General features: G+C 34.0%; 1 protein-coding gene across 1 annotated transcript in view; it reads left to right on the forward strand.

Moving 5' to 3' along the window:
* PCGF5 (polycomb group ring finger 5) overlaps positions 1-25,440 on the forward strand; it is a 143,683-nt gene that overhangs the window by 90,197 nt on the left and 28,046 nt on the right. Inside the window, exons 5-8 of the mRNA XM_044665671.1 lie at positions 3,429-3,525; positions 9,039-9,094; positions 9,203-9,262; positions 11,229-11,374. Coding sequence (XP_044521606.1) covers positions 3,429-3,525; positions 9,039-9,094; positions 9,203-9,262; positions 11,229-11,374 — 359 coding nt within the window. The remainder of the gene's footprint in view (positions 1-3,428; positions 3,526-9,038; positions 9,095-9,202; positions 9,263-11,228; positions 11,375-25,440) is intronic.

A 25,440-nucleotide genomic window follows, 5' to 3' on the forward strand; every position in this document is an offset into this window, starting at 1 on the left:
AAGACATCTCAATAAAAAATAATAGGTGTTCATATTGATAACATAACATTTTTGATAAATATCTAAACATATTTTGATAATTTAGCTATATATGTTATGTCCCAAAATTGAACCAATTCATACAATATGCAAGAATTATGGTTGGAACAAGTTAGGATTTGATGGATCTTTCAAAAGCAAAATGAATATACAAGGAGCATTATCATATAAATAAATAGTGAAGTGATTGAGCAAGTGAGAAAATTCATTTATCTTGTTCATGTAGTAAGGCCAGAACATTTTTTAAAACAAATAAGACAAGTAGCGTGTTACTGACATATATGACAAACTGCTTAACATTGTTATAATATTAAGTGCCTATGTAAAGGAAATATGCTAGATGCTAGGAATACAAAGTTAAGTATGTTATAGATCTTGCTTTCAGGGAGCTTATAGTTAATTAGGATAAATGGCATGTATGAAGATAATTATGGCATAAAGAAAAGTGAGTTAAATATAAATGGAGAGGGCCAAAGTGTTAGGAGAAATTTGAGAAGGGAGATCATTTGTCCATTAAGAGGATTGAGGGGGGAGGAAGGTGGTATTTGAATTATTCATTGAAGAAAGCAGGGATACTTAACAAATGGATATGATACATACATTCCAGGCAAGGGCCATAATAATACATGCAAGGACAGACAAGTGAGGTGAGAAAGGATATGGTGAAAACAAAGAAGAAAAAATGTAGTTCAGCTTGATTTGAACATGGCACACATGTGATGAGGAATGGTTTGAAAGCTACACTGGTACCTTGGAGCCAGATTGAAGAGGGCTTTGAATGCTTAGATCAAGATTACTTGCTTTATTAGTGGATAAAATATTGAACTTAGCATCAGGAAGACCTGGATCTGGATCTGACACTTCCTTGATTTGTGACCTTGGGAATGTCTCAGAGCCTCAAGTTTGTTTTTTTTTTGTTTTGTTTTGTTTTGTTTTAAATCTCTAAAATGGAGTTAAATACCAATTTTATCTGGCTCAGAGGATTAAAATGAAGTTCAGAATGAGATCATGTATATAAATGTTTGTAAACCTTAGATGCTATGTAAATGATAGCATTCATTATTAGGTCAATAGTAAGGAATCACTTAAAAGTTTTTCAGTGTAGAAAAGACACGTGATTGGAATATTGGTCAGTAACTCATGTTAAAAAAAAAAGAAGTTGGAATGGAGTGTTGCATATGCCAGATTTTTCTTTGTGAGCAGACTTTACGTGACCATATGGAGCAAAACACAGGAGTCAAAACTATGATACAAGCTATGTTTGCTCTACAGTATAAGAGAGATGGAAGAGCCATGTGGATTACAAACATTAAGACACAGTTCTTTATAGTAATTTCTATGAGAAGAACCTCAACCTCATGGGCAGTGGGCTTGAGAACAGAATAAACAGACTTGATGTTGATTTGCTTTTATGATGATAAGCTAGATAAGAACCAAGTAGATAAAAATACAAGAAAATGCTATGAACTCACTGACCTTCCTTAACTTGCTCATAGCTTTCTCATTCATGGTGATATGCTCTGCCAAACTATTTTCTCTTTTGGCTATGATTCCTCTTGTAACCATTGGAATTCATTTTTGGGATGAGTAGTTACAGTTAATCCAGTTAGATGGAAGCACAGAGAATAATCTTCATTATTATACTTCTGATACTGTTTTCATTCAAGTACAATTATAGCAGAAGGGTAAAATATAAACATGTCCAAAATATCATGACATCTTTCTCACTGGGTTGTTTCGTGGTTCAAATGAGATGATATATGTAAAGAGCTTTTCAATCCTTAAAATGCTATGTAAATACTAGTTATTGTTGTTATTATTTCTTCCCAAGCCCATTACTCTTAGACGTAACTATTTCTTTTGACTCTTTCTTTGTTACCCAGATTCCTAACCTCAGAGTCATCCTTTACATTTGATTCTTACTTTTACCCTCTCACCCCCTCCATTTTGGTGAGGTCAAGTTGATATCTCCACATCGTCTCTTGTACCTCCATTCTTTTGATTCTCAGGACCAATACCCTAGTTCAGGTCTTGTCCACATCTTCTCAAGACTCTTAAATTAGCTTCCTTATTGGTCCCCTCACCCTTACTCTCTACAGTCCATACTCTACACAGCTCCCAAAATGCCATTTCTGAAATATGAATGTGGCCATGTCACAGCTCTCGTCAAGTTTTACTAGCTTTCTGTGGTCCCTAAATCAAGTATAGATTTCCTTTGCAGCCTGACTTTATTCTATCTTCTAGAAATATTACCTGTTAACCACCTTCATACACTCCATCATCCAGCCAAACAAGCCTTTTGGTTGTCTCTCACCCACAGGAAGCAATGGAAGCTAAGTTGAATTTGGAGTCAGAGAATCTGGATCTGAACCTTGACTTCTTATATTTGTGACCTGGGTCAAGACACTTCATTTCTGTGTGCCTCAGTTAGACTAAGGGGTATCCAAGGTTCCTAATAGCTCCAAACCTATGATCAACATTTCATCTTTTCTCTCTATCTTTGCATAGAATCTTCCCCATACCTGGAATGCAGGTTCTCCTCACCTCTGCCTTTTCAGCTCAAGTGCTTCATCCTACCAGTTACCTTTCCTCATCCCTCTAACTGCTTCCAGCTTCCCCCCTTCCCAAACTGCCTTTTATATAGGTATTTTTTAGGTACTCAGGTACATATATAAATGTTCTTTTCCTTTTTAGAATTTTGCTACCCGAGGACAGTAACTGTCACCTTTTTTGTCTTCATATTTCTAGCATCTTAAACTGTGCTGGGAACATACTAAAAGCTTTAGTAAATGATTGTTAATCAATTTGCTTGATTGCAGTATAGGCATACCAAATATTTCTTTCTTAGATGTTATGGTTTTGAAACCAGAAAAATAGATCCTTTTGTGCGACTTCCAAGTTACTAATTACAAATAATGTATGTAGATTGTTTCCTTTTTATAAGTGCACTTAAAAATATGTATGTGTGGTATGTAACTATAGCTGTAAATTCTTATACAGTAGCAGTAAGATTCCATCTTAATAAGGTTTGGATACAGTGTAGCAATTTTAATATTTCTTTAAAGTGTAATAAATTATGTTCCATAAGGGGTGACTTGAAATGTTTGATCAATAAGTCAATAATCACTTAGATTATTATATTTTAGTAATTTATATAGTTTAATATCTTATATATAGATATATATTTATAATTTATATATTATTATTATTACCTACCATGTACCAGACATTATTAAGTACTATGGATACATATTCAAAGAATGAAAAAAATATTATTTGAAAAAAGTTTATTTTCCTTAAATATTTTCAGTTAAATTTCATTTAGTATTATCTAAATGATAGCATGATGTCACTTCTTGTTATCTGACAACCCTTTTTCTTTTTCCTAGTTTGTAAGACTTGCATAGTCCAACACTTTGAAGATAGTAATGATTGTCCAAGGTGTGGCAATCAGGTTCATGAGACCAATCCATTAGAAATGTTACGGTAAGTGAATGTGTGTGTTGATCATAGGCCAGAAAGTTGAAATTAAATGTTAAAATACTATATATAGTAATTATTACTTACTTTTATAATCATATTCATGTTATAGTAGCCTGTCAGCAATAATTATTTGGAATTTTAAATAGTTTCCCTGTGTTTATAATTTTTTCTTTGAAAAAATTTAAAATATTTTATAATAGGGAAATAGAATATAGTATTATAATGCTTTTTATATTCTGAGGAGTTTTTATAGAAGTTATTTAATCTTAATTACTATTCATCTTTTCTTGGAATTAATTACATAATAATATAATCAAAAAATTACTTATACATGATTATTGTCTAAAGAGCATTGGAATTGGGGTCAGTACACTTTGGGTAGGTTAATCTCTTTTGACTTGAGTTCCTTATTATAAAAAAAAAAAGAAAGGATTGACTTCTAAGAACACTGCTAGTTCCAAATATCTGTAACTAAACTTCATTTGGTTTTATAAGATTAATACTGATAAGTTATTATACTTCTTTCTTTGGGTACTATGGCTATAAAATATGAAGTTAGCTTCTACAGTAGATGATGATGATAGCAGCTGGGAGGTGGTCCTCAAACCAAATAGACCAATTTTTAATATGTCTAATAAACTGAATCAAAAAGAATATACCATGATTTTGTTTTATTTTTTCTATTAAAATGATCTTTTTTAAAAAACAATTTGTCTCTTAATAGAATACTAAGTAATTAGTAATCACTACATTTAAAATGACATTTCAAGAAATTAAAGGTGTGAATTATAGAACTCGTTCCTAGCAATTGACAAGTTAGGTATGCAGTTATCCCTCTAACTGTGATTCCCAGCTCTAGTCTTTCTCCTAGGGCCCATTCCAGCATCAACCACTTTCAAATCTTATTTATAACTTCATAGCATCTATCTATATATCTCCTTATCTCTATTCATGACTACCACCTTACTTCAATGAGTTGGTCAATAAATATTAAATGCCTATTATGTGCCAGACACTTTGCTAAATGCAGGGGATACAGATATGAAAAAAGAAACAGTCTTTGCCATCAAGGAACACTTACTATTTAATTGAAGAAGATAGCATAAAAGGAAGCTGAAATTCTGAAGGGGGCAGGTGTGAGGAAGATAGGAGAAATGAGAAGTTCTAAGCTTAGCTCTTTCTCTAAATAGAGGTTTTGGAGTTCAGGTCTCTTTACACTTCAATCAGAGTCACAGATTATGGTGATGAGATGGAATGGCTGATAGGATCTTGAAGAAGGATGAGAGTTTTTTTCCCCCCAATAATGAACTTCTTCCAATATGAAGTCAGAGATGTCCCAGGGTAGTACAGCCAGGTGAGAAATGATAGCTTGCCAGAAGTCTCTCCCCCCTCCAGTATGTTCTCTACTCCATAATCAAAGTGTTCTTAAAGTATATAGGTATAACTGTTCCCTCCCTGGACATGAAATGAAAGTTCATTTATGAACTTCTCTGGCTCCTTATCTTCAGGGTTTAAGTCTTCTTTTTGGCATTTAAAGCCCTTTTCAATCTGACCCCTTAATACCTTTCTAGTCTTCTTTGGCCTTATTTCCCTTACACACATTTAGCAGCCCAGTAACTACTTTTCCTCAAACATAATCCATCTTCCAACTCTTTTACCTTTCATTGACTGTCTCCTGTGCAATTCTGCTCCTTAGCTTCAATCAGGGTCCAACTCAAATTCTACCTTCTGCTGGAAATCTTTCCTGGAACCACTAGATCATTCACTCATATCACTTGTGAGATGAACTCTCATTTCCACTGTATATGCCTTGCATTTACATAATTGTTTGCTTATTGTCTCTCCTCCCCTCTCCATTAGCATGGCAGGGACTATTTTTATCTTTCTCTGTGTATCCCCTGTGCCTAGTGCTATGTCTGACAATGGTCACTTCTGGTGACTCTTGTAAAATATTTAACTTTGAATTTCCTCATGGAAATAGAGGATAGATCAAGATTTTCTACTAGAACTTTTTCCTAAAGGAAGCTTATGAATTTCTAGTAGGAAATAAAACCTTAGCTGCTTACTTTTCAAAGGAAATTCTACATTTGGCTTTTCAGTTCAGTTCAGCAGGCATTTGTTAATCATCTGCTGTATGCAGTAGTAGAAAAAACTAGGGTTGTAAAGATGTACTATTTGATGATTTTATGTAGATTAACCACTGCTCCAAGCCTAAATTGTTTCTGAGGTCTTCAGAGTTCACCTGGTGATCACTTCTGATGCTAAGCACAACAATTTAAATATAAAACAAGTTTATGCCCATAATAACCTTTCTATCACTAAAACTCTCCCCTCCCCAATTATAAAAAACTATTCAATTTTGTACTCAAGTGAATAGTTCATTATAACTTTATATAAGCACATAATCCTATATAAATAATAATTTTTTTCTGTTTGTTTACTTTGCTTAATGTAATTAATTATATTCTAGAAAAGTTTAGTTCCATTTGTGTAAAGCACATTTCTATTAAATGAATCCATTTTTTCATTTAATTCCGTTATATGATATTGACATTATGCCAGGAGAAAAATTGACTGCTTGTTTAATAAACGAACTCTTGAAGAATACAGCAAATAACTAAGCATCATTTAGGGGGAGAGAGAAAAAGACAACTTTTTATATAATTTTGAGAGAAATTGATAATATTAGAAAATAATAAAATTTTATACTATAAGTCATGAAATACTAAATGTGAATGTAATCAGTATTAGAAATCAATGCAGTTTATATTTCCTTAATGAAATTAGCAATCTTTAAAGTAATGATTAGTATTTGGTTTAATTTTTTTGTGTCATTTTCATCTCTTGAATCAACTTGAAACTTTAACTTGGTAATTAACCTATGTTATAGTATCTTTTAATAGGATCCATTTCTTAGCATTTCATAATTTCTTCCTGGAACATGTTTTTGCTGTTTAAGGCCCCCTAAAATCTAATAGCAATTATTAGTTTAGTTTGTATCTTTGTTAATCATTCTGTTCCAACTCAAAGATATAGTCAATTGACTGATATCTATTATCATTTGGGATTTGTTAATGATAAGTAAAAATATTCTTCAAAATTCAGATCTTTATGATTAGCTAGTTGCCAGAACTCTCAATTACTATAGGTTGGGAGAGCATTAATCCTAAAAATAACTTTATTATTTATTACTTTATTATGTATTTTAGTTGGGAGTTCTCTTAGTTAAAAAAAACCCTATTAATTTAATTAATTTTTAAAATTAGTGATTTGTAATTAATTGTTTGGGGGATAGTGAAGAGAACAATTTGAGTTCCGAAAGCAAAGGATTTGCAGTCCCAAAGACCTTGGGGTTCAAAGTCCAGTTTTGCTTTTTTGTGGCTATGTGTCCTGATACCTGCCCCTGTACTTTTCTTGGTCTGAACTTTCCTCTTCTGTAAAAGGAAAGGATTTATCTTTTGTTCTTAAAGTAGAGTCTAGTCTAAGGGTTCCTGAGACTCTTTCAGGGGGTCTTCAAGGTCAAAACTATTTTTATAATTATACTAAGATATTATTTGCTCTTTAAAATACTCTCCCCATCCTTTTCCAGTTACATATGAGAGCAGATTTTCTTCATATCATAACTTCAAGCCAAGCCACATATCTCAGTACACTAAATGCAAAAGCAAATTCAAGAATCTAGCTGTCTTCTATTGAACCAGATGGGCAGCTTGGTGACATGATGGAAAGAGCACCCAGCCTGGAGTACAAATGCAGACCTCATGTGATTCTGGGCAAATCATTTAATCGTTTCCAACTCTCTGTGCCTTAAGTTTCCTCATTAATCAATTAGCCCCAGATCCATTTGAGGCAGCCAGTTGGTCCCCAACTTGAAGGGTTCCCACATTAGATCTGGGACTGATCATAGGCATTTGAGTGGATCCTGAGACATGATTGGGTATTTAGGTCTCACTAATCCTGGGGGGTGGGAAGAACCAGTGTCTTGGAGGACAACAGAAAAGTCTACAGTATGGCTGGTTCTCTGTGCCCTCAGAAGGCTGAGAAAACCACTCCTCTTCCTAATGTTACTGTTTGTCCTTGGTTATCACTAGCAGAGGTCAATCTACAGTTGACATTGGCCCTGAGGGAGGTGGAAAAGCTATGTTGTTTTTGTTCCAGGCACTAGTTTGGGTTTTTCTGCCCTGGGGATGGACTGTAAGAAGAAGCTTCTCTGTCCTAGAACTAAGATGTGGAGCATGATTTTGCACTGGATACTTGGGGACCTACCGTTTCCTAAAAGTTTGGATAACCTAAAAAAGAAAATTGCTCAAGGGAAAGATGATGGAGTAGGAGAAAGCAATACAGCCCATCATTTCTTCCTATAACTGCTTCAAGAAAGACCTAAGAAGAGTACCACTCTTGATCAGAAAAATCCAAGGGAAAAGCCCAGTGAATCATTTTTTCATTCTGGATCTGAATAGGGGGTTAGAATTCGACTTCCAGAAAAGGGTCAAGCTAGTCACAAGGTCGTAATTGAGGCCTTAAACCTGTGTATGGGGGTAAGAAATGGTCTCAGAGAACAGACTAACTTAATTCTATGCAGGACACAGAAATAGGAGCCAGCTAACAATACTCTTGCTTGTATCACAGAGTTGAATCAAGGATCCATTGCAGACAGGGGTGGAAACTTGTGCCTAGGAGTGGTAGAAGAATGCATGGAGCAGCAGTAGGCTTGAAACTACTGCATACTGGGCAAAGGACAAGGGACTCTTCTGTTCCTTGGAATAACAACTGCATGACTATGACCCTGAAGTGAGGTCTTCAATTCAGTCTCCAGGACAGTCTCAGACTTGTACCTGATTAACTAGGACAAGGAACTTAGACCAAAGGGGTTTCTTGGAGAACCTTTTATTGGCTTTTCAGCTAGCTATCAAAGGGTTGGGGTCAAACTGTGCCAAACCTACACTTGTATCTCACAGGTTCAAATCAGAGTCAGAGTCAGGAGCTTGCAAAGCTCAGACCAAGAAGGCTGCAGGTAGACTTCCCCTAACTGCTTTAGTGAATTGAAAAATTATAGATGCCTAACAGATCTTTTAAGAATATAACACTCAGTACCAGGAAAATAGAGCAGCAGGACCAAAGAGAACACAAAACAGGGTTATAAAAGTCCTAGACATTCCCTTCAGTGTGTTCAGAGCTATCAAAGGGTCAGTTTGGAAAGCAGTGCTGGAGGAATGAGCAAACAAAAAGATTCCTTCCTTGTTAGGTACTATCATCCCTGTTTTACAAATGAAGAACCTGAGAGTGACAGTGATCAAAAACTTGGTCACACAGCTAATAAATGTCTAAGGTAGATTTTAACTCATTTGGACCAACTCTACGTCCAAATGGCTTTTCTTCACTAGGAGTTCCCTATGAAAATTAAATAATTGATTTGACCTCTCAAAATGCATATGTAAATGTAATGGATTTTATAAAACTATGATTTTTAGATTTTTAAAATTCATTATACTTATGTATTTTTTTCTTTCTATAAGATTGGACAATACATTAGAGGAAATTATATTTAAGCTGGTTCCTGGACTACGAGAACGTAAGTTATTTTATTTTGGACTGGGTTGAGAGTTTTGTTGTTTTAGAAAACTGACATATTCTATTAATACTTTATATTTATCTTTAATATGTTGGGTTTTTTTATTAGAGGAACTTGAGCGTGAGACAGAATTTTGGAAGAAAAACAAGCCTCAAGAAAATGGACAAGGTGCCTTTTTCTCTTTTTTATTAATATATACACACATTCATAAAATTAACCATGTAATTGCTTCCTCTTATGTCTATCAGCTTTTTATGTTTTTTGGTGAACATGATTGCAACTTTTATCATTTAAATATTGTCTTCTATGGGATAAAGAGAAAATTCTGAACTTCCCCCTTCTTCTGTTCCTTTACTTATTACTTCTCAAAATATGGTCACTTTTTATTTAGGTAGGGTTCCTAAAATTTGCATGTGGTAATAAGGTTTGACTGTACCAATTTCACTACATACATATACATGTATATGCACATGGGGAAATAAGAGGATAAGTATTCACCAAAAATTCCTTTTACTCATTTAAGCTAATAGAGCATTCTATTAATATGTATTAATCAGAATGTTTAGTTTTAAAAAATAATGCTATTTTACGATTTCCATGTCAAAAATTAGTTTGTAACTTCTACTGAATTACTCATATAATTTGAGAATCATATGGAACACCAGAAGCTATCTAATCCAATCTGGCATGGAAGGAATCCATAACTATGACATATCTACCTAATGGTTGTTCAGCCCCTAACCTGTAGCCATCCAAGGAAGGACAGTCCACCTCTTCGCATGGCATTTCATTTCTTTCCAGGGATAGTACCTGATTGTTAGAAATCTTCTCCTTATCACACCTGGTATCCAGCATCTTTGCAACTTCTTCTCTTTGCCCCCGGTCCTGCCCTCCCAGGCAAGACAAAAACAAATCTAATCTCTCTTTGACCTATCATCAGCCCTTCTAATACTTGAAGATTGCTATCCCACCCCAATCTTTTCTAAACTCAGCTTTCTCTGTCTGCTCACCAATCTAGCTACACCTCTCTTATACTCTCCAGTTTATCAGTATCCTTGAACCTTCAGATGAGTTCTAATAGATTAGAGTCCAGTGGGGCTTTCAGCAACCTGATCCTAGAAATCATGCAGGATCACATTAACTTTTCTGGCTGTCCCATCACTCTAGTGACTCATTGAGCTTATAGTCTACTGAAACCTTTAGATCTTTTTCAGAATTCCTCCTGTTTAAATATTCCACCTTTATTCTCACTTTTAAAGCTGATTTTTTTTATTCCTGTAAGATTTTTACATTTATCCCTGTTGGAAATTTCATCTCCTAAGAGTCAGCCTTGTTAAGAGTGAGCCTTTTGGATCCTGACTTCCAGGGTGTTAGCTGCCTTTCCCAGCTTTGTGTCATCTGCTGATTTGATGGGCATGGCCTCTATGCTTTTATGCAAGTCATTGATAGAGATGTTAAATAGTCCAGGGGCAAGTAAAGATCTCTGCAGACTTTGTGTCCATTGTTGAACACTTCCTCTTTGGGACTGGTCTGAGACTTCCGGGACAATGTGTGAACAGAGTTATGACGCTGAGAAAGTGTAGACTGTGCATGATATAAAGAATACTTGCATGATATTACCCAAGTTTAATCAGGTAGTAATGAGAGCCTATTCTCTAGGGTAGTGGGAGTGAGCATACAAAATAGGGGACAGATGTAAGAGATATTGCCAAGTTAGAATTAACAGAATTTTCTAACTGACAGGATATGAGAGGGAACGAGTTAAAAGCATATCAAGATTTAAAACATGGGAGACTGGACAATTGGTAGAAATAATGAAAGCAAAAAGTGGAACAGATTGTCCAGTCTCTCTAATGTTTTAAGTAAAATTTAAGACATTTTCATATATATATATATATATATATATCTTTGAAACTTAATTTTAAATGATTTTAGTATGCTATTAAATTTCATGAAAAACCCACATTCATTCACATAACTGATTGTGCAGTTTTGAAAAGGTTTAATAAGGAAATTTAGATTTTTTTTCCCCTAGAAGCTTTATTGAAGTGAAATTTGGTTTTGACGATTTTGGTAGCTAAGTGACTTAGAATATAAAATCACTGACTGAGCAAATTATGTTTTAATTGTACAGATGAAACTTCAAAAGCTGACAAACCCAAAGTAGAAGAAGGTGATGAAAACCAAGATGATAAAGACTATCATAGAAGTGACCCACAAATTGCCATCTGTCTAGATTGCTTACGTAATAATGGGCAGTCAGGGGACAATGTGGTAAAGGTGAGTCAACATCTATATTTTACTTTTGGTAGCAAATAATTCACTTGGTAAATTTGGTGTATAATACAACATGTATTTTCCTTTAAGGGTCTTTCAAGTTCTTATTTACATAATTAGAATTATCTAGTCATCTGTTGATTTTGCAGGTACTTCCAGATCTAAGAGCAGCCCACTTAAGGATTTTTCATAATCATCAACATACAAAAAAAAGCATTCATTTATCACCTACTAGATGCAAGGCACAGTGCTAGTGTTTATTGGGGAACTACTGGAGATACAAATTCAAAAGGGAGACAATCCCTTCACTGAGATTATATTTTTCTAATGGGTAATACTAAGAGATAAGTAATTGCATTATGAAAAGTGTTTTATAGTGGGTGGGAATAAACTTACAGAGGAATCTAAAAAGACCTCTTGAAGGGGGTAGCATTTGAGCCTAGCCTCTCATCCTCCTATCCAAGATCATCTTAGTCATGTTTACATATCTTAGGTCATTGATACCACCTGGTGGCTAGAGCCAGAAACTGTTTGATTCAATCTCCTTTCCTGCCCTCTCTACCGCCTCCCCATTTTCCCCCACCTGGAGTTTTCATTACAGTTGAGCCTTTTCTTTCATACCTACAGCTCAGTTAATTTCATTTCAGACAGTCACTTTTTTCATATATCTACATCTCCCCTTTGATTCCTTTTCTTCCTTCCCTTCTCTTCTCTTCTTTTTCTCCCTCAACTCTCTTCTCTCTCCATTTGAGTAAAAACAACAACAACAACAAAACACCCTAATCCTGGCTGAGAAGCTTGAGAGTAATGCTGGTATGAAGAAGAGGAAAGCCATGAGTTTTGAATTGAAATAATACAATAATGAATTAAGTATTAAAGAACCTGTGCCATTATCCTCCAGAGCCCTTGTAAGTACCTCAAAGGACCTTCTATATCCTCCACAAGTATCTGCTTTTTCATCTAACTATTAAAATCTGTCTTTCCTTATTCACCACCACCATAGAAGTCAATTTTAAAAATATGTATTTCTTATTCAGTTCTATTGTTCTTGCTCTTTAATGAATAATATTGCAATATTACATTTTCCAGCATTTTCTATTATAAATATATGGTATTTTTCAGCCTTTTGATAAAGCTAAAAAGACATTTTTTATCCCATCCTGAAAACCAACCCTGCATTTTAAAACTTTATATCTTTGGAAAAATGAGTTTCTAAACAATCGACTTAAAATCTTGACTGTGTGCCTATGTCTCTGTGTCTGTGTGTATATATAAACTGGTAAAAATGAAAGAATTCTATTTTTAATCTCTAATTTTTACTCTACCCCATGGATTCAACAGTCTAACAGGTGAACTTTAAAAGGAATATTTTATGTGTAATACATTTTAATTTTGACATGAGAAATTTCCCAACAAACATTTCATACTTTAAAGACGGTAGTACTGGGGAGATGTGGAAAGCATATTTAAAGCAACTCACTTTAGGATTGCACTTGTGGTGCAAGGAAGAAATGAATTCCAGAAAGAGGAATAACTAAATTTTGGCCATTTGGCTTTTTAAGTGTTCTAATTTTTCCAAAATATATACAAAGTTTATAATTAAATGTTAGTTAAAATTCATATTCTAAAACAATCTAATTTGCTTTCACATTATCCATACCCCTGCCCACTTCACTAATATGGAGAGTTGAATGTTTGTCATATTGAAAAAACACAGTGCATCATAATCTGCAGAGCCTTTTGATTTAAATAGCTGCTCAAATTTTCTTTTTGTAATTTTGTCTGAACTTGTCATTTCATTTATATAGGAACTTTAAATGAGAAAACTCCCTCTACCTGTGCAGACTGATGGCCATTCCATAATCTAGAGCCTTAAAGAGATGCTTAAGACATTATGATCTGCCTAGAGTTACTACTTCTACAGTGTTGCAGAGAAAAGATATTCAGGCCTCCCTGAGTCCAAGGCCATTTCTCTATCCACTCTGCTAGGCAGCCTTTCTTGCTGATATTATCAACATAAAATACAATGGCACTTAAACATTGGTTTAATTGTCACAACTAACAAGTTTATGAGTTTTGTCCTTGAATGAGTTTAGTAAACTTTTCATGGAAAAAAGTTATTTTGTACAACTTTGAACTTAACTATTTTAATCTTAACCAGGCATCTCACAGATAGTCAAGATGATTAAGGGTATGATGGGAGAGACCATGATAATTGGAGGAATAATAATATAAATTGGTATTAGAAAAATAATTTTAAGCACATGACTTTCTGGCCTGAAATTGACGTTGTCAAACATCTTTGTATGTAACCATCAATGGTATTATTGTCAGTAACTATTAAAATGATTAAAAGGTAGTTAGTTGGCTCAGTGGATAGAGAGCCAGGCCTAGAGAAGAGAGGTCCTGGGTTCAGATTTGGCCTCAGACACTTACTAGCTATGTGATCTTGGGCAGGTCACTTAACCCCCTTATTACTTTCTGCTTTGAAACCTACACTTAGTATCAATTCTATGATACAAGTTAAAAATTAATACGAAAGAATGATTGTCCAAGTGTAAGGAACTCCCTAAAAAAAATAGAAGGGGCAAGTAGATTATGAGATAAGAGACACTAGAATGAAGTCAAAAGATTGAAACATTAAAAAAAAAGAGAGAAGGTATTTACTAAAAAATAACTGACCTACAAAAATATATAAGAAAAATTAAGCTATAAGTTAAATAATTTAGATATTAAGAATTACCAAAGTTCTTGAGTACAAATTAAAGCATTTTTTCATTTTATTCACACACACAAAATATGGCTAATGTGGAAATATATTTTGCATTACTTATATACAAAATGAATATCATATTTTTTGCTTTTTCAATGAGTGGAAAAGCCTTAGTGGGGAGAAAATTTGGAACCGAAAATTAAAATAAAAAAAACTTTAAAAATAGGAGAAAAGAATCATCAGCATTCCTAAAAACCATGACCAACAAAAAACTTGAATGCTATATTCCAAGAAATCAAAAAAGAAAACTACCATATCTATTAGAACCAAAGGGCAAAATGAAAACAAAGACTTCCTTTTAAAGTTGTAAAGCAGGAGGTCATAGAACTTCTACAGAGATGAGAGGAAAAACTAAAGTCACTTAGTCCAAGACTGAATGAGAAGATGGCCACATCTTCTGTATTGGAGACACAACAGGGACCAGGTACAGTTTCCAATTTGAGGGATTGTGCAAGGAAGAAGAAAAATGTGGACCAGAGCTCCCAGGAGACTGAGGCAGAGAGGGTATGTGGCCTTATGCCAGCAACTTCATTGAGTATTGTAGTAATGTCCAGACTATAAAGACATGGGCAAGTAAGATCTCTCTACTATGTTTTAGAATATGAGAGTGGACATTTTGAGGATATCGTACAGTTCCAATTCAGAATTGGAGAATAGATATAAAATTAAATAGAAGAAACACAATACATTAAAGAAATTGCATAGGTTAAAAGAAGCTCAACAGGTAAACCTAGAAGAGCATAATTCCACAAGTACAAGTAGAACCTCAGAGAAAAGAATGCCTTGACTCCAAGGAGTGATTTGAAGAAATGCAAAATGAAATTAGAAGTCTTGGAAAAAAATGCAAGAAAAGAAATAGATTGGAACAGAAGGCAGAATTCCTTACCTAAGTAATAAGAAGTGAGAGAATAGAATGCAAGATAAGAAATACTAGAATGAAATCAAAAGATATTTGAAAAAGTATGATATTTACAAATTTTAACTGACCTCCAAAATAGATATAGAAGAAATAAAATAAGAATCTAAAGTGGTTTTGAAAATCATGACTAAACAAAAAACTTAAATCCTATGTTCCAAGAAATCCTAGAAGAAAATAACCCATCTCTATTAGAATCTACTGGTTGGCTGCTGAAAGAAACTCCAAATTGAAAACACCCAGAAATTCTTTAGCTGAAATCCAGAATATTTAAATTTTTTAAAAAAATTACTGCAAGCAGTCAAAATAAAAATTTAGGTGCTAAGAATCTGGATCATATAAGACTATGTTGCAACTACTTTAAAGTAGAGGAAATCATGGAATATACACAACTCCAGAACACTGGAAATAGTCATGTTAATATTGATTTGAGAGGTTCTGCTCTGCTTCTTTTGGCAAGTGTAGTATGAGATCTGTTTTTGGAATTTATTTTATCTAGCTTATTTGTTGTAAGAAAGGACTTTTACTTAGTGGGGGTAGAGGTGTAGAACAGATGAAAGTGTTAGAGATTCAGAAAGGAAAAAAATTAATGAACTACTTTTGAAAAAAGGCAGAAAAGAGGAGAAGGAATTTCAGGGGGAAAAAAGATCAGGACAGTATCACGCTTCTGTGTTAACTTTAATAAAATAAGTTTAAGGTCTAGACCTGGGATTTTATTTGTAGAGGGAATTCTTTGGGGAAAATCTCAAAGTCAAATCCTCTTTGCAATTTATATTGAAACAAGCTGTATATAATAAATCTTCACAAAGCCCCCTTTTTATCTTTGTGTATTGAAACATTCATGTTTATTGGTATTTATTAAATTCAAAATAAAAAGGAAATGTGCAGGGGAAATAATCTTTGAATATTAGAACTTTAAGGGATTATTTCACATCTTTGATGTTTTCTCTTCAGGCATTTGTCCTCCCATTTCAATAGTATATATTTCTGAAGGTCATAAAAGAAGATATATTATTAATGCATATATATGTTATATTTATGTTATATAAGTGTGTGTATGTGTATTATATTTTTTTCCCTTCTGGATTCATCTACTGCTTTTTATGCATTGGAATTAGCAACCTTTCCTTCTTGAAAAGACTTTCATCACATTTTGGGGATACTATCTTCTTAGCTAATTATTAGCTTGCCATTTTTTGGAAGCTTTTATTTAAAGTTTGCAAGTATCTCCTACAACTTAAATATATGTATATATATATATATTAACTCCTATTGAAAGAACCCATTTAAATGATGAAGACAGCAACACTGATCTACCAGCTTTATGACACTGACAAAAAAGAAAACAAGTTTAATCTGGCATAACTATTCTTAATCATGGCTTGCTACCACTTCACTTAATTTTCAAGATGTACTATGCTATGAATTGAAGTTGAGATCAACAGCCTTCCAGTTTTTTTTCCTTTTAAAAATTGAACATTTGCCCTCTTTGGGGTACTGTGTCACCTCTCCCGTTATGCTTTATTTTTCAGTAATTACTGATTCAGTACTTAAGCTGTCAGATTTTCCAGGTTTTTTAGATTCTAGATCAGGTCAGTTAGGCACTCCATTGTTATAATCTCATTCACCCGGAACCACAGTGCTATCTATTCTTTGATCCTATTTTTTTCTCTTAATAGTTGAAAACCTTTTTGTTCTTAGTGTTGTTTGTCAGTTTTAGCTGAGTCTGAGATGTAGCACTCCTGCCACTACTCTCCTATTCTTTACTGTACTTAACTGTTGCCATCTTCTACATATGTGTTAAAAAATATTAATTGGTTGGTAAGCATTCTCATTGGTTTCTCAACAACTCTCCCATTTCTTTCTGATCAGAATCGTTTTTCTTTGTGATTTAAGAATTAAAAAAATGTTTTTTTTCAGAATTTCCTTCTAGATGGACTGCCCTAGAAGAATTTTAGGCACTGGAATCTTGCCTATTCTTTCTCTAATTCTTTTGAAATCTGTTCTCTACAAATAAGTTCTTTAAGCTATGTCTGACTTCCCTTTCCTTCTTTGGTACATTATAAGGTAGATTAGGTTTTTCTTTTCAAGATGTCAGTTGTTTCAGCAATTGTTCCCCTATTCTGGAGATAAAAACCAGGTCCAGAATAACAAATGAATTTTTAAAACATTTATTGAAGACTATATGGAGGATAGCTAGGTAGCTCAAGGGATCGAGAGCCAAGTCTGGAGACAGAAGGGGCCTGGATTCAAATTTAACCTCAGACACTTCCTAGCTGTGTGAGCCTGGGCAAGTCACTTAACCCCAGTTGCCTAGCCCTTCCCACTTTTCTGACTTGGAATCAATATCATTTCTAAGAAAGAAAGGTGTTTTTTTAAAACTACCACATATATGATAACACTATTCTCTTTAATTTCTGGAAGTTTACATTCAACTAGTAGGATTCACATGCACATGGATAAGTAAATATAAGTCATTTGAGTACTAACTCCTGGAGAATCTGAAAAGGTTTTGTGTAGAAAGTAAAACTTGAACTGAGCCATTCTAGGAAAATAAATTTCAGGGGATAGCCTATTTGAAGGCACAGAAGTAGAAGATGGAGTAATCACATTCAAGAACAACTAATAGTCCAATTGGATTCAAACATAAAAAACATGAAATGATGTTTTTATGCTTATGAAAAGCATTTAGGGTAGTCAGAGCCAGATTTAACTGTGGAAGTCTTTAAATTACAAACTGAATAGTTTGTATTTTATCCTAGAAGGAATAGAGAGCCACTGAAGATTTTTGAGTAGGGAAAGGGCATTGTCACACTTCTTGTGGCACTGGAAGAATATTTTTGGCAACTCTGAAGAGAATATTACTTAGAAAAAGGAAGATGAATTAGAAGGCTATTACAGTAGTGCAAATCAGAGATGAGGAGGTATAGAGTAGTAAATCATATAAATGGAGAGATGGTAATGGATGTGAAAGATGCAGTAGTAGTAGAATTGCCCAGAATTAACAATTAGTTGCATATAGGATAAAGGATGTGGAGGAAATGAAAGTGTCAGGGATTACCTGGAGCTTTTGAAGCTGGGGTGGGATACAGAGATAGAAAAGTTAGAAGGGGGGGTCAATTTTGAGGGGAACATAATATCTATTTAAAATGTTAAGTTTGAGATGATGATATATCCAAATGGAGGTCTCTTGAAGGCAAATGGCAGTACAGACTTGAGGGAAATGATACCAGTTCACAAAAAAAGAGGAGCAAACCTTTTGATCAGTCCTTTACCTTCTGTTTCTTTTAGTAGCACAATGCTGAACACATGATAAGCATTTAGCAAATTATTTTTGAATGTCCATAATTTTTCATTAATGATTAGGCACAGTTTTATATGAGTATGTTGCCCTGAGTTGAATCTTGAGCTTCACTTTCTGGTAGATACAGAATAATGTTGTGTTATTTGAATTTCTTAAAAATATTTGAAAGTCTGTCTCTTAGCCACTTGCAGGAACTGTTGTTTGTTAAATTTAACTTGTATGTTTGGTATTTTGCAGGGTAAGACTTTTCTCCTGGAGGCAATAGGTATTCTTAAAATTAGCACTTTGTTTTCTGTGTTTAGAAGTTGTAGGTAGTTTTCTGTAACTATATATATTTATTGCATTTATTGTGTCCACGTTTTTAGATTTGTGGTTTTCTCAGATCTCTAATTTGAAGTTGATTTTATGCATATTGTGTTCAAGATTGATGCTTTACTTTTATAGAAATTATACTTTTATTTGGTGTTACTGCTTTTTGATTTCTTCAAATTGTCCTTCATTTCTCTGTAGTTAAATTTCTAATCAGCTGTTCTTTCTTTTATTTCTTTGGCTAGATTTACCATTATAGATTTAAGTTTTTTCTAATCTGCCAATTACTTCTTGTTCTATAGTCCATCAACTCTGCTTTTGGGATTTTTGTTTCCTTCTTGAACTAATTGGCAACATCCTACTATGGTTCCATGCTATCTTGAGAATCATCCACTTCACTCTTTTTTCCTTATATTCCCATACTTCTCACTCACTTTCTCACAACTTTCCTTCCCCTTTGATTATGGTTTTCCCAGAGACTGGACCTCAGAGCTGGTTCAGCCTCTTCCCATGCTTCAAGTGACTTCTGTAGGGACAGACTTGGCCTCAGCTGGATACCAGCTGTCTTTTTTCTTCAGAACTGGTGAAGCTTCCCACAGACTCTGGAACCCTGACCCGGGTGCCTCTGTTTCTCACTTCTTCAGCTGAGTATTTGTGTTTCCACACCACAGTTGAGAAAAAGCATGAGGGAGGGCATAGAGAAACAATATTCAGTTTAGAGAGTGCTTTGTAAGTGCCTTAAAGATTAGGGATTATACTTGTCTGTGATGTAAATTCTTCAGATTGTCACCTCTTTAAGGTTCTTGGTGTCTTAGATTATGGAGAGAGCTGAAATTGCTTTATATTTTTCACATATTCCCTATTTTGGATAGGTTTGAAAGGCATTAAAAATCCAGGGAAATTGATCTCAGAAGACACATGATTTTTAAGGGAATTAAATATTGGGTAGTTTCCCTGAATTATTCACTGAAGTATACTATCAAGCCTTTTATTTCATACTATTCCTTTGAAAAGCTGATCATTTTTATATTACTCCTTGGCATTCTATCTTCCATCTTGGTTACATAGGGTCTTTGTGTGTTTTCTTAAAATCATCATCACTTGATTTCCTTCAGTCTTCTTCTTTTTGTATTCTAAATATGTCATTTTCTCTTTCATACCATCTATAGTTTTTGAGATTTTTCTGTTGTGTGTTCTTTTTTTTAATTTTATTTTTTATTTTTTCATTTAGATTTTTAAATTTTTTATTGATTAATTAATTTAGAATATTTTTCCATGGTTACACAATTCGTGTTCTTTCCCACCACCTCCCTCCCCACTCCTGGAGCCAACAAAAAATTCCACTGGGTTTTACATGTATAATTGTTCAAAATCTATTTCCATATGATTACTGTTTGCAGTAGAGTGATCATTCAAAGTCAACATATCCCCACTTATATCCTCATCAAACCATATGATCAATCATATTTTTTTCTTTTGCATTTCTGCTCCCACAGTTCTTTCTCTGAATGTGAATAGTGTTCTGTCTCATGAGTCCCTCAGAATTGTCCTGGGTCATTGCATTGCTACTAGTAGTCCATTACCTTTGATTGTGCCACAGTGTATCCATCTCTGTGTACAATGTTCTCCTGATTCTGCTCCTTCCACTCTACATCAATCTCAGGAGGTCTTTCCAGTTCACATGGAATTCTTCCAATTCATCATTTCTTTCAACACAGAAACATTCCATCACCATCAGATACTACAATTTGTTCAGCCATTCCCCAATCGATGGATACCCCCTTATTTTCCAATTTTTTGCCACTACAAAGAGCGCAGCTGTAAGTATTTTTCCTTATTAACTCTTTGGGGTTACAAACCCAGCAGTGGTATGGCTGGATCAGTCTTTTAAAGTCTTTAGGGCATAGTTTCAAATTGCCTTCTAGAAAGGTTGGATCAATTCACAACTCCACCAGCAATGTATTAATGTCCCAATTTTGTCACATCCCCTCCAACATTTATCACTTTCCTTTGCTGCCATATTGGCCAATCTGCTAGGTATAAGGTGGTACCTCAGAGTTGTTTTGATTTGCATTTCTCTAATTATGAGAGATTTAGAACACTTTCTCATGTGTTTATTGATAGTTTTGATTTCTTTATCTAAAAATTGCCTATTCATGTCCCTTGCCCATTTATCAATTGGGGAATGGCTTGATTTTTTTATACAATTGACTTAGCTCCTTATACATTTGAGAAATTAGACCTTTGTCAGAGGTTTTTGTTATAAACATTTTTTTTTAGTTTGTTGCTTCCCTTCTAATTTTGATTGCATTGGTTTTGTTTGTACAAAAGTTTTTCAATTTAATGTAACCAAAATTATTCATCTTATATTTTGTAATAGTCTATTTCTTGCTTGGTCTTAAATTCTTTCCTTTCCCATAGATCTGCCAGGTATACTATTCTATGTTCATTTTATTTATGATTTCCCTCTTTAAGTTATTTATCCATTCTGAATTTATCTTGGTATAGGGTGCTAAACCTAATCTCTCCCATATTGTTTTCCAGTTTTCCCAACAGTTTTTGTCAAATAGTGGGTTCTTGTACCAACAGCTAGGATCTTTGGGTTTATCTTACTATCTTTCTGAGGTCATTTACCCCAAATCTATTCCATTGATCTCCTCTTCTGTCTCTTAGCCAGTACCATATTGTTTTAATGATCACTGCTTTATAGTACAGTTTAAGATCTGGTACTACTAGGCTGCCATCCTTCACATTTTTTTCATTAATTCCCTTAATAGTCTTCATCTTTTGTTCTTCCAAATGAACTTTGTTATAATTTTTTCTAATACTATAAAAAAGTTTCTTGGTAGTTTGATAGGTATGGCACTGAATAAGTAAATTAATTTGGGTACAATCGTCATTCTTCTTATATTAGCTTGTCCTATGAGCAATTAATGTTTTTCCAATTATTTAGATCTAGTTTTAATTATGTAGAAAGTGTTTTGTAGTTGTGTTCATTTAATTCCTGTGTTTGTCTTGACAAATAGATTCCTAAATATTTTATAATGTCTAGGGTGTTTATTAGGGTCCTTTTAAGTGATGTTTCTCTTTCTACCTCTTGCTGTTGTAATGTGTTGGAAATATATAGAAATACTGATGATTTATGTGCATTTATTTTGTATCCTGCAACTTTGCTAAGGTTGTTGATTATTTCCACTAGCTTTTTAGTTTATTCTCTAGGATTTTTTAAATAGACCATCATATCATCTGCAAAGCATGATAATTTAGTCTCTTCATTGCCTACCTTAAACCCTTAAATTTCATTTTCTTCTCTAATTGCTATCGCTAGTTTTTCTAGTACTATGCTAAATAATAGAGGTGACAATGGGCATCCTTGCTTCACTTCTGATCTCATTGGAAAGGCTTCTAACTTATCCCCCTTATACATGATGCTTGCTGATGGTTTTAAATATATATTGTTCATTATTTTTAGGAAAGGCACTTCTATTCCTCTACTTTCTAGTGTTTTCAGTAGGAATGAGTGTATTTTGTCAAAGGCTTTTTCTGCATCTATTGAGATAGATAATCATGTGATTTCAGTTGGTTTGGTTATTGTTATGGTTAATTACATGAATGATTTTCCTAATATTGAACCATTCTTGAATTCCTGGTATAAATTCCACCTGATCATCACTTGCTATAGATTTTTTGCTAGCATTCTATTTAAGATTTTTGCATCTATGTTCATTAAGGAGATTGGTCCATAGCAGTGATGGGCAAACTAAGGTCCATGGGGCAGATGCAGCCCCCTGAAATGTTCTTTCTGGCTGACTGACATTATTCCTAATATGAAGAATACAATGAATATGATACAATATAATGAAACTTCAAAAGAGTTGCCTTAGAACAGTGGTTCCCAAACTTTTTTGGCCTACTGCCCCCTTTCCAGAAAAAATATTACTTAGCCCCCTGGAAATTAAATTTTAATAGCAATTAATAGGAAAGATAAATGCACCTGTGGCCATCACTGCCCCCCTGGATTGCTGCAGCACCCACTGGGGGTGGTAGCACTCACTTTGGGAATCACTGCCTTAGAAAAAGACTGACAGATAAACATTTCCTTTCCTTTGGCCCCCTCTTTAAAAAGTTTGCCCATCACTGGTCCATAGTTTTCTTGCTCTGTTTTTGGTCTACCTGGCTGTGGAATCAGTACCATATTTTTGTCATAAAAGGAATTTGGTAAAACCCTTTGTTTGCTTATTTTGTCAAATAGTTTGTATAGTATTTGGATTAGTTGTTCTTTACGTGTTTGATAGAATTCACTTGTGAATCCATCTGGCCCTGGGGATTTTTTCTTAGGGAGTTCCTTAATGACTTGTTTAATTTCTTTTTCTGAGACAGGATTGTTTAAGTATTCTATTTCCTTTTTTTTAATCTAGGCAGTTTATATTTTTGTAAATATTTACCCATTTCACATAGATTGTCATATATATTGCCATATAGTTGGGCAAAATAATTCTTAATAATTACCTTAATTTCCTTTCATTAGAGGCGAGATCTCCCTTTTCATCTTTGATACTTTTAAGTTGATTTTCTTCTTTCTTTTTTCGATTAGATTAACCAGTTCTTTATCCATTTCATTTGTTTTTTTTTTCCAAAGTGCCAGCTCCTAGTCTTACTTATTAGTTCAATAGTCTTTTTACTTTCAATTTTATTAAGTTGACCTTTGATTTTTAGGATTTCCAATTTGACTTTTTTCTAGTTTTTTTAAGTTGCATGCCCAATCGATTGATTGCTCTGATTTATTGATATATGCACTCAGGGATATAAATTTTCCCCAAAGTACTGCTTTGGCTGCATTCCATAGATTTTGATATGTTGTTTCCTCATTGTCATTCTCTTCAATGAAACCAGTAATTTTTTCTTTGATTTGTTCTTTAACCTGCTGGTTTTGAAGAACTAGATTATTTAAGTTTCCAATTAATTTTAAATTTGCCTTTCTATAAGCTCTTATTGATTATGATTCTTATTGCATTATGGTCTGAAAATTTTTATTTATTATTTATGCTTTCCTACATTGGTTTGCAATGTTTTTATGCCCTGGTACGTGGTCAGTCTTTGTATATGTGCCATGTGCTGCTGAAAAGAGGGTATATTCCTTTTTATCCCTATTTATTTTTCTCCAGATATCTTTTAGCTCTAATTTCTCTAACATTTCATTCACTCCCCTTACTTCTTTCTTATTTATTTTTTGGTTTGATTATCTAGTTCTAATAGGGGAAGGTTGAAGTACCCCACTAGTATGCTGTGTGTTCTAAATGCTCTACTCTCCTGTTTCTTTTCTTGGAGAGATCTATCTTCGATACTATTTACTACTTTTATTTCTCTTAATTCTGTTATTATTCTTTTTGGCTATTCTGGAGAGATTTTTTTAATTATTTTTTTATTTTTTAGAAAAATTTTCCATGGTTACATGATATGTGTTTTTACTGTCCCCTTTATCCCACCAATCATCCTCCCTACCATAGCCAATGCACATTTTCCACTGGTTTTAACATGTGTCATCTATCAAGAACTATTTCCATATTATTGATAGTTGCATTGGTGTGGTCATTTTGAGTCTACATCCCCAATCATGTCTGCATCAACCCATGTGTTCAAGCAGTTGTTTTTCTTCTGTGTTTCCACTCCTGTAGTTCTTCCTCTGAATGTGGGTAGCTTTCTTTTCCATAAATCCCTCAGAATTGTCTTAGGTCATTGCATTGCTGCTAGTATAGAAGTCCATTACATTCGATTTTACCACTGTGTATCAGTCTCTGTGTACAACGTTCTTCTGGCTCTGCTCCTTTCACTCTGCATCAGTTCCTGGAGGTCATTCCAGTTCACATGGAATTCCTCCAGTTTATTATTCCTTTGAGCATAATAGTATTCCATCACCAGCATATACCACAATTTGTTCAGCTATTCCCCAATTGAAGGGCATACTCTCGTTTTCCAGTTTTTTGACACCACAAAAAGCGCAGCTCTAAATATTTTTGTACAAGTCTTTTTATCTTTGATCTCTTTGGGGTACATACCCAGCAATGGTATGGCTAGACAGTCTTTTAGAGCTCTTTGGGCATAGTTCCAAATTGCCATCCAGAATGGCTGGATCATTTCACAACTCCACCAGCAAATGCATTAATGTCCCAATTTTGCCACATCCCCTCCAACATTTATTACTCTCCCCTGCTATCATTTTAGCCAATCTGCTAGGTATGAAGTGATACCTCAGAGTCAAGAATATCAAGGGAAATAATGAAAAAAAACATGAAGGAAGGTGGCCTAGCAGTACTAGATATTAAACTATACTATAAAGCAGGGGTCATCAAAACAATATGGTACTGGCTAAGAGATAGAAGGGAGGATCAGTGGAATAGACTTGGGGTAAGTGGCATCAGCAAGACAGTGTATGAAACCCAAAGAGCCCAATTTTGGGGACAAAAATCCACTATTTGACAAAAACTACTGGGAAATTTGGAAAACAGTATGGGAGAGATTAGATTTAGATCAACATCTCACACCCTTCACCAAGATAAATTCAGAATGGGTGAATGAATTGAATATAAAGAAGGAAACTGTAAATAAATTAAGTGAACACAGAATAGTATACTTGTTAGATCTCTGGGAAATGAAAGATTTTAAAACCAAGCAAGAGTTAGAAAAAATTAAAAAATGTAAAATAAATCATATTGATTATATTAAATTAAAAAGTTTGGACAAACAAAAACAATGCAACCAAAAATCAG

This window comes from Gracilinanus agilis, chromosome 2 (assembly GCF_016433145.1).
Source record: "Gracilinanus agilis isolate LMUSP501 chromosome 2, AgileGrace, whole genome shotgun sequence".
Lineage (NCBI taxonomy): Eukaryota > Metazoa > Chordata > Mammalia > Didelphimorphia > Didelphidae > Gracilinanus > Gracilinanus agilis.